The sequence below is a fragment of the Photinus pyralis genome, unplaced genomic scaffold (genome assembly GCF_008802855.1).
Source record: "Photinus pyralis isolate 1611_PpyrPB1 unplaced genomic scaffold, Ppyr1.3 Ppyr1.4_LG2, whole genome shotgun sequence".
Taxonomy (NCBI): Eukaryota; Metazoa; Arthropoda; class Insecta; order Coleoptera; family Lampyridae; genus Photinus; species Photinus pyralis.
In genome coordinates, this window is record NW_022170403.1 from 29,150,378 (window position 1) to 29,165,089 (window position 14,712).

Consider the following 14,712-nt stretch of genomic DNA (forward strand, 5'->3'; position numbering starts at 1 on the left):
GCCAAAGATCATCAAATCCCTTAATGATGGTACGTCTACGTGGGAAGTTTTTTCGTGCTGCTTTATGTAGCTCATTTACCCGGTATTTATACTAGTTGACGTAAAAATCGCTGCGTGGGCTTTTGTATGTAACCCTCCTCGTACAGCTCTTCCACGATTGATATTATATCATTTTTTACTCCTGTGTTGCCTGCAATTTTTTCACCCCATAAAACCTCTAGGTCCCTAATCAATTCATGCACGCTATTCCAGTATTTGTATTCGATCGGTCGGTCGAGTTCCTTGAATAGAGTAATACCGCTTCCCGATTTCGCACGCCCCCTATTCGCCGCTTCCTCCTCCTTCAGGAGAGGCTTTATTATCAGCGTATACTTTTTGCTCTTATTGCCACGAATCTGTTCTGTGGGGTCGTAATTGCGCCGTGCGACATGAGTTGCTATTATTATCTGCTTATAGTTACTTCTATCCTGCTTGGATACTAGCGATTCATCCGGTTCATTCATGATGATAAGTTCGTATAGCCCCGCAGTACCTTTGTACCGGTTCCCGTTAATGACCAAATCTTCGTCATCTATCGTCACCTCAGTCTTGCCCATTCTCCACTTATCCGTTTCGACATTATAATGAATTCCAAAGGTGGTGTCAATTGCATTACTCGTATCTCTTATCACGCGCTCAACGTATATACGTGGTAGGTGTTTGTATTGTTCCAAAAAGGCTTGCGAACCTAGCATATCAAGTAATGAAGCAGATGATTCTGATGCAATAGAGGACTCGTCTTCTTCTTCCTCCGGTTGATGCTCTCCTATCACTGTACTCTGTAGAAATGATGGCGGCTGTCTCAATGATGGAGTAGCCGTGGGGTGAAAAGGTCTAACCATAGGACTAATATCAGTTGGCGGATATTTTTGAAAGTAGGGAAGTCTAGCCAGCGGACTGATCTCGGTAAGGGAAGAGGGCCTTCGTCTCATTCGCGAGTAATAAGGTATCGCAGGAGTCGTACGTTGTTGTGGTGACTTTCTTTTTACAGGAGATTGACGTTTTTTAGGGGGTGATGTAAATACTTCGTCCTCTGATGGCTCCTCCTTTTTCGTTTCTATAACCGATGATGGCGGTTCGATTTTCTTTACGATCTGAGCTAGCGGTTGAATTAGCGGTTTATACGTTCGTACAAATTCCACTTCTTTAATAAAACGATCCGCTTTGAGACGATTGTACTTTTGCTGTATCGCTTTACGCGCCTGAACTATTCTTCGTTTCAAGGCCATCTCCTTATTATCCATGATCAACGGAACAGGTAAACCGATATGAAATGAACAGATCAACTGGAACAGGGTCTGTTCCCCAATAAAGCTGTTAAGCTGTTCAGCTGTTAAAGCTGTTCAGCTGTTCGTTAAAGCTGTTCAGCTGTTCGTAAAGCCGTTCAGATGTTCGTTAAAGCTGTTCAGCTGTTCGTAAAGCTGTTCAGATGTTAAAGCTGTTCAGCTGTTAAAACTGTAAGCTGTTAGAGCTGTTAGAGCTGTTAAAGCTGTTAAAGCCGTTACAGTTGAACTGAACAATAAACATGTTTTCACGGTATTATATAGTGATCGAAGCCTTTCCTGAAACGACCGTTTTGCACATCGGCATCCTTATTTATCACCATAAACCCATACGGGTTTCGCCAGCTTTCCGAACACATCTCTCGAAACAGCTGCATGGTTATTATGGGTGCGACGTGATCTTCATAAATATGTCGCAAATTCAAGTCGTCCTGTTCGAATAGGACAATTAAATTAGCATTATCTCTAATCAATTGTTTAGGAATTTTAGAATACGTCTGACCCAAGTAGAAACAATCGATGGCGTTATGCCTGCCCATTGAAAAGTACGCTCTAATGTTATCCTGCTTTTCACAAGCGATATCGTCAAAGATAAAAACTGAATTAGGTTTGGCAGCACTGGGCTCCATAATGTCAGCGTTCTTGCTGAATGTGAAGAAGCCAATGTCCTTCATTGGTTGCAAAATTTCCCCCAAAACCCTGTATTTGTCCTGATTCAGCGATTTGGAATAGACGTACACGTGTTTGAAGCGTAGGCCATTAGGTTCAGTTAGCAGACTGAGCATCGTATTCGTTTTACCACAATTGGACGGCCCACAAATGACGCATCTTACGCTGTTTGGAAGTAATACGCCATGGGTTTTTTTGTGGTCCACATTTGGCGTCATGTCGAGATTTTGAACGAGCAGCTTTTGCTTCTGCATCACTACCTTCATTTTGGGGTCGCGGTTGAAATAAGACTACGAACATTTTTTATCATTACATTTTATTTATACATTTTAAATAAATACAAATTATAGTTTCTTCACTTCCCCGGTCAGAGGATTGTATTGAATTAGTGCGTCGTGCAGGATCAGACAATAGGCAACCGTTCCCGCCTCGAAGGCCTCCATCGACTCCATTTCCAACTTAACATCTACCGTCGAATGCTTCAGAGATTCGTTTTGCTTTGAACAGTCCAGCACAAAGATGGGGCAACTTTTAAAATACAAATAGTCAAAGAGGGCGTCTTGATGCTCATCTTTCGAGTAATAATCGCGCCGAAAGTTTAAATAGTTTTGATATGCAATGATGTATTTGTTGGCATTAAAATCTAAATGCATCGCTTCGTACGGATAACTTTTCGAGTTGAGATGCAGTTTTAAATTTCGAATATTGATGTTATCGAAATTGGCGGCTCTTGCTTCGTGTGAAAACTTTTTACCGCTTCGTTGAAATGCCACAATTATCCATCGTGGTTTCTCTAGTTGAGTTGAAGTTTTGATTGGCCATATATCCGACTGTGCCTGTTTTAAAGCGGGCAATTCGTACAGTTCCCATTGACGAAATGGCATTGTGATTATAGCATCTTTATTGATGCGTTCGTATAGGCTAATTTTGGCGCTATCGCTAACGGTCACGTGAGGAACTTTCCATTGAATTTTTGTTAATGTTATTGTTGCATCGTCGGCGGTACCGATGTAGCAATTGGCATCGCTTCTAGCACGAATTAATACCAATTCTTGTCGCATGTTTACGATAACCTGTCGATAGTCCTCCATGCATCCGAATATGTGTTTTAGCGGAATGCAAACAGCGAAATGCTTCTCCTTGTTGCTCTTATTGAAATCTACTTGAAGGGATTCATCGGTGGGTGACCACCCCAAATGTTTAAGACCTTTGCTTTCAGTAGACGTATACGATACGTATCCCTTCAGTGAGGATGTAATACCAGGATTCCTGCATACATCCACTTTCTGACCACCCAACTCATAGCGGATTTCTTCGAAAAGGAATGGCGCGAAATTGTTTGTTAGGTTGCATGTCTTTACGATGGCGCCCTCTCCTTCCGGTTGACTCCATTCAATTTTTCCTTCCAAGTACAAAAAACTGTCGTAGGTGGCGCTTATCAGCTCTTGATTTTGAATTAATATTCGTATTTCACTGGAAAGTCCGTAATCCGAAGATCCTCCGTATGGAAGATAGGTGTGAATATCGGATTTAACAATCGTTTCGTCAAAGTGTACGCTTTGAAAGACGTTTAACGAGTCTGCTGCCGCCGCCATTTTGCACTTTCAGGCCAATGGATTCCAAGAAAGATTTTTTCTACTGGCGTTAACGTGCCCGGGTTCTGTCTCGATTGAGAATAACTCGATTTCCGGTCACCTTGTTTATTTATAGCGTTGAGGAAGGATGGCAATGGACCTTGATTAATACGTAACCCCATATTCTTTTAACTCTAATCGTACTGTAAACGGTTCACTTTCCCCGAAATCGATCGGTTCACCCTTTTGATTCGTCAACTTTATAGTTATATTGCTAATTCTACTGGTATTTACTTCCAGATATTGAGTATTACTAGGAATTTTATCTAAGCGGTAACCTGGTGGAACGGAAACGTCTATTTCGTAAAGGACCTTAGCGCGATTTCCGTTTCGATAGGATCCCGTAATGAGATTGCACTCTATGTGAATGTTAGTGTGCTTAATGATTTGAATATCTAAAGCAGATGTATGTAGAACGTTCGCTTCCAATATCCTCGATTCAAAACCGAGCATGCGCCCTATGCAGTCTCTTGGAGTGAAATCTATATCAAATTCGCAATTAAGTTCGCACTTGAGCGTATTGTTATTTGCACGTAGACTAAAGCGACTTGTAGGAATGTGAGCTTTTATATACTCGCTTCCACTCGTAAGCACCATGCGGAATTGTTATTATTAATTGTTATTATTGCCTTGGAGTCTATTGAGCTATTTGAATCAGTTTTATAGTAAAACTTATCGTTTCCCTCGTGAATGTTTCTTATGCTGTTACAGCCATAAAACCCCACCATCCCGATAACGTACATTTTCCCCGAAGGAAGTTCAATGGGTGGATAGAAATCGTGACTCGCCGTATTTCCAACGCCCTCTATGCTGAACGTCGTCGACATGATTACCGCTACTGCTCGCTTAGTCAGTGTTCGTGTTATTTATACAGAAATTGTAAGCACAGATGGCCGCAATTCGTTGTACCAAATTGTTGCTCTTGTCCGTAATTATAATAGATTTTACAGTCGCGGAAATACTCGATCACTTCTCGTGGTGGTGGAATATTACCGAAACTATCATAGTACCAAACTCGTCTACTACGTTTTTTGTACGAGACCCAATGAGTGCCACGCCCCCTTTGACTATCTAAATTAATAACCCCGGATTCATTTTTCCATGGCGATATAGGCATATTATCTCGCATAAACACGTCCCTAAAGTATGGTACACACCCTTTTGCGTGCTTACGTAGATCTACATCTGTTAACGGCCGCTTTGGCAATTTTTTGAAGTTTTTTTTTTTTTAAATGCAACGCCAAACTGCCTCCCGATTTGTAAGGTTTCAAATACAGCGCACCGCCACTTTTATTTCCTATAGCGATCGATTCCATCGTGCGATTATGGCGTGAAGTTTCATCTTGCATTTTACGTGCGTCACGAGATGCATTAACTGCTTTAGCAATGCCTGCCGCGCCGCCGGCTAAAGCTCCCACTGCCGATAAACCGGCGAAAAGGGGTATCAAAAATGGTAAAAACCCACCCTGTTTTGGTATGGGAATAACTCTAGGTACGCTTACATTTTTTCTACCACCTAAACTTTTTATGGCCATATTTGCTGCGGTAACAGCTGACTTTATCATATCCGTGGTATTGCCGCTTTTCCTCATTTTCTTAGCAATCGTCCTGCGCAAGTTCAATAAACTACTCTTCTTCTTCTTTTTCTTCACTCCCATCCCCAACTTTCGTTTTACCTTCATGATGGCGCCCACTGTAAGAGCCGCTGCTCGTTCCCCTAACTTGGCGTTAGAAGCTTTTAACCGTTCCCAAGCTTTCCGCTCTAGAACTCGATCTGCTCGATGTCGACCTTCCAAGTCTTGGTTATCCCTATAGCTAATATCGTGCTCTTTGCACTGAGCGTCTAGTGGGTTTATGCCGGGATCACCTCGCTTTAGTCTTTTGTCTAGTTTAGTACCAGGACCGCAGTATTGATATCCGGGAAGATGTAGTTCAACTGGAAGTTTGTTTATGAGAGTATTAACCAAGCCCCTCCCATCCGCACACTTCCGCTTCCGATTCAACATTATTGGCATTATACAATGCGGTGGCATATTTATAGGGAAATCTAGGCACAATGAAAATGCTCAACTGCAGTAACCGTTTATTGAGGAGGTTGATATATATGATACATTAAATAAGTAGGTCTATAGTGTAGTATTTCCATCATGCACACTGTATTGTGAGAATTTACATTATTCTTATAGTTTAGCACATCTTCAATATCGCGATAGATGAAGTCGTCATCGTCCTCTTCCTCCTCGTCACCAAACTCCATTTTACGAAAGTGACGGTAGCTAATCACCTGTTCGATAAAATCTTGATAGAAACAGGACAGAGCGTATGATTCCAGTAAATCAAATCGATAGTTGATTATATGTTTCAAATTAAACAGTTCTTCAATATCGTTCTTTCCCATCGTGCAATATTGAGAGCTGCTGTTGCCACATTGTATTCTTACACTCTTCAACATTTTTTCAGTAGCCCCTTTCACTGACTCCCAGGTATAGTAGATGGTGATATTACTATTAAGTGTATCCGAACTTTGATCTCGTTCGACATCTTTCTCTTCGTTCACATTCGACCAATCTATCCATCTTTCGATCTCTTGTGATCGGAAAAACTTCATTTCGAGATATGTTTGCCATTTTAAAAGTGTCACCCAATCTTCCCTTTTCATGAGCATAACACTGCTGCATGCGATGCGAAGGATTGGTTCAAGGTTAAGGTGTGTACTGTAACCGATTTCAATGTATTTGGAATTATCTAAGCTGTCGAAGAGGGCGTAAGAGGTACAATCTATTAAACGTTCCTCAATCGCTTTACTATGCATATTTTCAACTTGAGGAGATGATGGTGGCGTTGATCCATATCCATTATCACTACAACACCAACACGAGCACGTGAAATAGTTACTATTACAGCTATTTTTCGTCGCCATGGATGATAGTTTCTTTAGTGTATTCATGAGAGAGCGAAGTACACAACGACGATCACCCCACAACTGAAGTATTTTTTTCATGGGACATTCATTTTATTTTGAAATGAAAAGACAATTATCTATAATATTATGTTTTATTTACCACAACAACAACAACACTAATCTATTGTTTACATAAATTTTAAATTGGTAGTTTTTCCCGCTGTTCCGGCGCTTTCGATGAATACATCGCTAGTCTTCAAGGACTCTTTGAGGACGTTCAGGCGATCGCCTTCCTTGAAGTATTCATAGAATCGTAATGGCAGCACACATTTAAAATTTTCAGTTTCCAATACTATTCGATCACCATATTTTGTATTCATGGTGTCGGCATTCACAATTCTAAACTTCTCCCCCACTTCCAAGTCCTTGACATTTTTGAATACTTTACAGAATGTACTGTTGTTTAGTGCGTTAAGATCCATTTTAACTGTTTCAATAACACCACTGGACTGATTGAAACCATCGCTACCTCTCACCCTTATATTTCCAACTCGTGACCTTGAAATCTACCGCGATACACTGCCGAACGATGATCCGCTTGTAATACTGGAGAAATTATTGCATGATATTGCTCGATTCTACGTCGGAATCGAACTCTATCGACTGCTACAGTTTCCCATGGACCTTTCCTTGCTGCCCAATAAGCAAAATGCCACGTCACCATTACATATGCTCTATTATTGAATTCATTGAATTTAACACTCTTCACCGGATTCTGAAGATTCATCCTTCCACGCTTGCAACTGTTCACTAAACTGCTCCAACTTTGCATCCCTTAGTTTCCGGATAATGCACTCGTCACATATTTTATAACTTAAGTAACTGTCACATATTGCCTCTCCTAGCTCATACTTGGCTGCAATAGCTTGGCACTCCTCTGGGCTGTATTCACCGCGTCCATATATCGCCTCGTGCTCTGCATCAAATGCTAATGCAGAAAAATGCTGCTTAAGACGTCTCACGGCCGTCACGAAATCGGTAGCTTTGGCCCATGATTCCTCAGCATATGCCATCCACGACATCTTTAATACATGTACACCTTGTAACGAACATATAGAGGCTTATATAAGCGTCAATCCCCACCACCAGTCATATTTAGAATATAGTGTGATTTAGAATCGGCCGTACACTACCATCGACAAGACCCCTCAGGCGCAAACCAAATTACTTTAGCTCGGACGCAAACCTCCGATACTTTATCTCGAGCGCAAACCTCGACCCCCTTGACCTTGACGTTAGCACAGGCGCAAACCTCCGATACTTTATCTGGAGCGCAAACCTCGACCCCTTGACCTTGACGTTAGCACAGGCGCAAACCTCCGATACTTTATCTGGAGCGCTAACCTCGACCCCTTGACCTTGACGTTAGCACAGGCGCAAACCTCTGATACTTTATCTGGAGCGCAAACCTCGACCCCTTGACGTTAGCACAGGCGCAAACCTCGCTACCACAGTTCAGAACCACTCAATTCTAGTGACTTTTCTAGGGATTTTCATCTAGTGAGATTTAAAATCTGCCATACAGGGTGATTCCTATAGTACCTGCCACCGTTTGGGAGCGTGTAGGTGGTGCGTAGGGGAGTATTTTGATATAGGACACTTGGGGTCGGAAATCTAAAATAAGGGTGACAGAGCCAAATTTACCTTCTGGAATTTCGCGCCTGTAGGTAGGCAACCCAACCGGCCGGCGGTGCACACGGAGCGATCTCAGGCGGCGATGTGTGGCTGACACTTGATCAGAATTTGTTTAAACCCACGAAATCCCGTCTGCAACGACGCGTATCAAGTGAATAAACACTATGGCAATAGTATAATAATAGTTGGCTAGATGTAGGAAGTGCATTGAGATTTGAGAACAACGGTGGCCACGTTGAACACTTGTAAACGTTATTGCTTTGACTGTCGTTTTCCCTCCTTCCCTCCCATGTCGCTTCCTCGCGCTAACTCGCTCTGCATCGCTCCGCGCGAAACGTCGGTCGGTTGGGTTGCCTACATACAGGCGTGAAATTCCAGAAGATAAATTTGGTTCTGGCGCCCTTATTTTAGATTTCCGACCCCAAGTGTCCTATATCAAAATACTCCCCTAGGCACCCCCTATACGCTCCCAAACGGTGGCAGGTACTATAGGAATCCTGTATATTACTACTTACTTCGACTTCGAGATGGATACAAGCAAAAGGTTGATGAAGATGATCTGGTAGTATATTAACGGAGTTTTTAAATTCAAACTCAATTTTTGATGCCGAGAACCGGACTGTAATTCAAAGGAATGTTTTTATACAAACAGCCAAAAACTTTTTAATAAAAACAATAAAGCAACACATCCTTCTTTTAATTTAAGATTTTTTACGAAAAGTTAAAAGTGGGGTTATGTAATTAAATAACGCCTTAAATTAAGGCATGCATATAGGGATTAACGCGAGTATAACGCCAATACGCTTACACAGCAAGGTGCCGAGTCGTCTCCCGCCACCAGGCGGACGGCCCCGCCCCCCGACGCCGAGAAACCTGATAAATATAATATAATAATAGTACATTATATATCAAGGTAGAAGAAGTACAGTATTATTAACTGAGCACCAAGATTACATCTCGAGGCGCTTGCGCCGAGGGGTGTAAGGTGCGAAGGCAATAATAGACTTCTCTACCGTGGTATATATACTATTTTTTTCACTACTAGCACTTGAAATCCTCTAAATTAACATATTATATTGATAAGAAAGTGAACGGTTGGACAGAATTTTTTTGTTTATTAATTTAACATGTCAATCAAGTACGTAGAAGTACAAGTCAAACGGGCCGTATTTTGTTCTGTCATTGAGATATTTTCAAAGAGTAATTTCGTTCGAATTTTTTCAAAATGTGATAATTTTAGGTATGTAAGTTCTCTGGAAATGGCGGATGGTGGCAATTATTCATTTTTTGCGAACCAAAAACCAGCCCTTAAGTTAAATCAAACTGATTTACTAAATTTCCTGGTTCTGGACAATGATTTAGAAAAATCAATCACTAGCAACGTTTCAGCAGCCCCTTCAGTCTAAAAAAATTCCTACCAAGAACAAGAATGTTCAAATCGAGATTCAAATGATATCGTAATACTGCAGCATCAAACTTTTGCTCCCAATGATGGTAATTTGTTTCGCGTTGATGAAATAAAATAAAAAAAGATATTTGGTGGAGACGTCGTTCCTGTGGCATATGGTCACATTCCGACTGTACAAATGCTGAAAAAGCTTCGGACTACATTTGCGATACCTGTTGTGAAATTTAAGTTTGCCTTTTTTAAATGAAGATTAAGATTCTTGGCTATTTTCACTTTGGTCGATATTACACGCAACGATGGTCGATATTACCCGGCTTTTATTTCAAAATTTGAAAATCAATGAACTAAAAAGTGATGTTTTATTTTTTTATTTCTCATGACAAAGTGATAACATGGTGCATGGTTTTGGTTGTTCAACATGTATCGCCTATCATGTAAACCTTTGGCGTTCAATACAGATCGAACTATTAGTCTAGCAGATTTCAGTAAAAAATAACAACAAATGCGAAGAAAGCATGAAACTCACAGGTGTTGGTCAGGGTATAGTCCTCATGATTTTAAGATAGGGAGGCCTACAAGTTATCAAAAAACAAAATGGCGGCCGTTCAAAGATTAGACCTTACCGTTGAGTGAAAAGTAATAAGAGACGCAACTAGATCAATTTATATGAGGCTTGTGCGGACACCGACAAATAGATGCGCCAGTTGTCAAAAGGCACCGAGATCACAGTGTACATGACTTTTATTCGGTGCCGAGGCCTCGAGATGTTTCAGTGACGTGATTGATTCGAAAGTGTTCGTGATGACGTCACGACAGGGCTTCCAAATAAACAGCTGATGTAAATAAAACAATTCATTCTTAGTGCGCTTTTTGTATCCGATTTACCTTTTTAGTTTTTGTTACTGTCGTGGATGTCAGAATCAGAAAAGTGTTTACCGTTGGCCACTGATTAAATGAATTAAAATTAAGGAAGTACAAATAGCTTTATTTCATTTCCCATGTGTAAATATCAATACATATTTAAAAATTAAAAGCTAAAATCACTTACTAAGAAAACTAACAGAGAACAATACAATACTAACTGTTTTAATAATTTACCTAAAAGGTTACGAACATATTAAATTTGAATTGTTCTCCTTTCTTACGTCTATCGCAATTTAAGCAGCACATCTAAAAACCATTTTACAATTGGTTTAGTAAAAAAAAACTGGTGTAATTTTCAGATACATTTATAATAATAAATTAATAATTTCCTGTGATCACAAAGAAAATAAACTTTCAGTTTTAAATGTTTCAATTTGTGTGTAAATTTGGCAAAAAGGTCTGTTCTTTCAAATGGTCTGTGCCGTATGAAGTAAGTATGAGAGATTTGGACGTATACTTTTGTGAAAATTGATGGTGACAATTTAACACATATTATATCAAAATTCGTTAAGCCGCTTGTGAGTAAGAGGCGAAGAGTGCACTTGGAAATATGTTCTTTTAATTTTAATAGCCCTCATGGACATTTCATGCCTTAACGATAATACAAACATTATAATTTCTGATCTGATCGAATGACACCAATACCAAGTCTGTAAATGGTGTAAATGGAGCGCAAAACTGCACTTTTTATTTTTTGAAAGTGGAAGTGCACTAAAAACCAGTGATACTAAACACTTAGTAATTCATTTTGTAAGTAATCTTGAGTTTTTACCTTGAAGTTTACAATTTATTAAAAAGGGACAAAAAGCGAGTTTATGATTCTGGACTTTCTGTCCGTCCGTCTGTGTCCATGATAATTTACGAACGGGGTCGAATTTTGAATTAACATTCTTCGAAAAATAACCTACTTTCGCACTCGGTGCGTAATATACTATTGTCCGACTACGTTTATAAAAAAAAACACCGCAAGTTATTGAGAAGAAATGCAGTGCCTATAAAATATGTGGAAAAAGGTAAGTAGGTATTGTCCTAATTATTTCGCTGGTTTGGTTATTGCACTTAGATCAATTTTGTAAGTAAAGCGATATGTCCCATTTCAGATAAACCTGAAGAAGTCTTTAGTACACTCAACCTCAAAAAAACATCATTTGGTGACCGCTTCAACCACTAGTCGAGATACGAGAACCTATTAAAAACACGCTCAACTTGTAGAGATGATGAATTTGAAGAGCCCACTTTGCCATTTCACGCCAAATTAGTTCGTGTGAATAGTGAATCTGTGATTTCTACGGTAAGCAATCGCATAATAGATATGTCCAGTCCCACTATAATGTTTTTGAATTCAAAATGTAAAAAGTTACCATATAAAATTGTGGAACTGAGAAAGAAGCTGAGGGCCAAACGATTACAAACGTCTAGGTTAAGGAAAAAAACAGTTCGCTTTCAAAGAATTCTGTTCTCCAAAGCTTATTAATTTATAAAATCCAGACTGTGAAAACGTTTGTGAACATGCAGCGTCTTCATAAGAAATCGACTAAATGGTCAAAAAGTGAAAAACAATTTTCGCTTTCATTATATTATAAGTCAACTACGGCGTACTGATTTTTATTATACAATTTAAAATTTGTATTGCCAGCCATTCGAACGATTCAAACATGGTTAAAAGTTATAAATTTAAGAACTGGAGTTAAAACAAACTTATCAAAAAAACTATGCCTGAAAGCAAAAAGCATGACCGACAGAGAGAAAAAATGTGTCGTTATGTTTGATGAAATGGCTCTAAACAAGTAATAGTCCATTTCCATGTGACGTCACAGAACGTTTGTTTACAAGTGTAAACAGCTGATCGGGGTCAACCTTAACCTGCGCGTATATGAGAGGTGAACACAAAACCCTCATTTAAGGTAAAAAAATTAATCAAATAACGCGCGTTGTGAGCTTCTCTATTGTGTACCTAAGTGCCGGTTAGTTTTGTGTAGGCCTCTTTACGTGAAGAATCGAAAATGACGCGATTTTGTGCTGTGTATGGTTGTACAAATAGGAGCAATCGTGAGATATGCAAGAAATTCTTTGGCATTCCTGGCACCAGGGATAGAAGAGGTCGGGAACTACCAGAAGGTATAGAGAGGAGACGTTTGTGGCTTCAAGCTATTAATAGGGAAGATTTAACACAAGAAAAATTGAGATATGCAGCTGTATGTATGTTCGGATCATTTTATAACAGATAAACTTGCAACTTTAAGTAGGTACCAGATTGTTATTTGTATGGTGTACATTTTAAAGGATATCCATCTAAAGAAGGCGATGTAAATCATCCAGATTATGTGCCAAACCAGAAGCTAGGTTATACCTCAGGTCGTTCGATTGGTACTACCGCTCTCTCAAGGTATCAGCGGAGCAAGAAGATACTGCGAAAAGAAAACCCTGAGGTAGGTATATACAGGCTTTTCTTACCAGGTTAATTACAGATCACTGGTTTTTTTTAAGCATACAGCACCATGCTTTTTAGTGATGGTTTGTAGTTTCGCATGCATTAAGTAAATAATGTAATGTGTTGGGTGGTGTGTTCTGCACGATAAAATTAAAGTATGTTTAATCATATGTTGTTTACACATAAACCTGTTTTAGAAAGAAGAACTCGGTACAGATGCAGAAATTCCCCATCATGAAGACACTACACGTGCAGAAACTACAGAAAGTCAAGAACATATCACATCTGGGACTCTAGTGTACGTTACTCAAAGTACTTAAACAGATGTCATTGAAGCCGATGTTCTGCTCAACAATGAACTGTATAACTTGCGGCAATTAGTGTCACAGTATACGTTTAGCAAAGCTACCTTCAACAATGATGATAGGAAGACACTTTACTTTACAGGGATTCCAAGCTTTGCTGCGTTGAATAGTATTTTTAGCAGATTGATAGAACCTTATATTAAAATAACTGCAACAACTATAATTCAGGACAAATTTACACACTTTATAATCACTTTAGTGAGGCTTAGGCTAAATTTAGATTTTACATTATGGTCGCATTTGTTCCATGTAAGTATTCAAACCATTTCAAGAATATTTTATAGTACACTTACAGTAATGTACTTTAGATTAAAGAAGCATGTGGCCTTCTAGAGAGCAGCTTGTTAACAGCATGCCCCAGTGCTTTAAAGATGCTTTCGGTAAAAAAGTAACAGTGATAATTGATTGTTTCGAAACTCATATTGAAAAGTCAAAGCACCTCGAAGCACAGGCTACAAACTTGGTCCTCATATAAATCTCACAATACGGTAAAAGTGCTTATTGGTATAGCTCCTGCCGGTTCAATTTCATTTATATCTCAAGGATATGGAGGCAGAATCAGTGATAAGAATATTACCGAAGACTGCGGTATTTTACAAAACTTGCAGCCCGGGGATTTAATCTTAGCCGATAGGGGGTTTCTTATAAGTCAGTCTGTTGGCTTGCACTTGGCAACAGTCAAAACACCAGCATTTTTAAAAGGCAAAAAGCAGTTGGAACCTAGGGAAATTGAAGATACTAGAAATATTGCTCATGTAAGAATTCACGTAGAACGTGTCATTGGGGTTTTGAAACAAAAATATACAATTTTGTATGAAATTTTGCCCATGTACTTAGTTAAAAAGAAAGTTGATGATGTTGCAGTTATTGATCAAATTTTATGTGTTTCTGCAGCCCTTGTAAATTTATGTCCTTCAGTAGTTAGTAGTGAGTAATGTTTACGTTAAAATAATTATAACAGTAAGTAGAATAAGTAGGTAGTTTAATGATGGAACTTTTATCCCCAGTGTGCTGGTTTAGCATGAAGTTTTAGTCTGCATGTATTGAAAAATGGTTATGTTATTATTATCAATAAATGTTACGAGTATAATCAAAAACATATTTATTTACACTTGTCACAAAACCATTTTTTGGGTATTTTTTTCAAATTTATGCATTTGGCGTGGTACCACTTAATTGTACACTTCTGAGTGGAGCACCGAACCATTTGATCACCATCATCGGGCTTTTGACAGAAAATTATATATACTAAAGTACCTCTGCATCTTCAGCTTCATGTGGAATGTCTGTAGACTTGCTGGTTGAAGGTTGTTGCTCATCTGGTTATTCTTGGTGTGCCGTATAGTACCGTCCTAATAACTC

The 14,712-nt window shown here is 39.3% G+C and overlaps 2 protein-coding genes across 2 annotated transcripts; one reads left to right on the forward strand and one right to left on the reverse strand.

Annotated features, from left to right (window-relative positions):
• Positions 1 to 2,335: 2,335 nt before the first annotated feature.
• Positions 2,336 to 3,586, reverse strand: LOC116163930. Its single transcript, XM_031478059.1, has one exon. The coding sequence runs from the start codon at positions 3,584 to 3,586 to the stop codon at positions 2,336 to 2,338; it is 1,251 nt and encodes a 416-aa protein (XP_031333919.1).
• Positions 3,587 to 12,301: 8,715 nt separating this feature from the next.
• LOC116162743 lies at positions 12,302 to 13,380 on the forward strand. The gene is made up of 3 exons (XM_031476430.1): positions 12,302 to 12,749; positions 12,801 to 12,983; positions 13,183 to 13,380. The coding sequence occupies exons 1-3, from the start codon at positions 12,558 to 12,560 to the stop codon at positions 13,303 to 13,305; spliced, it is 498 nt and encodes a 165-aa protein (XP_031332290.1). The 5' UTR covers positions 12,302 to 12,557; the 3' UTR covers positions 13,306 to 13,380.
• Positions 13,381 to 14,712: the final 1,332 nt, after the last annotated feature.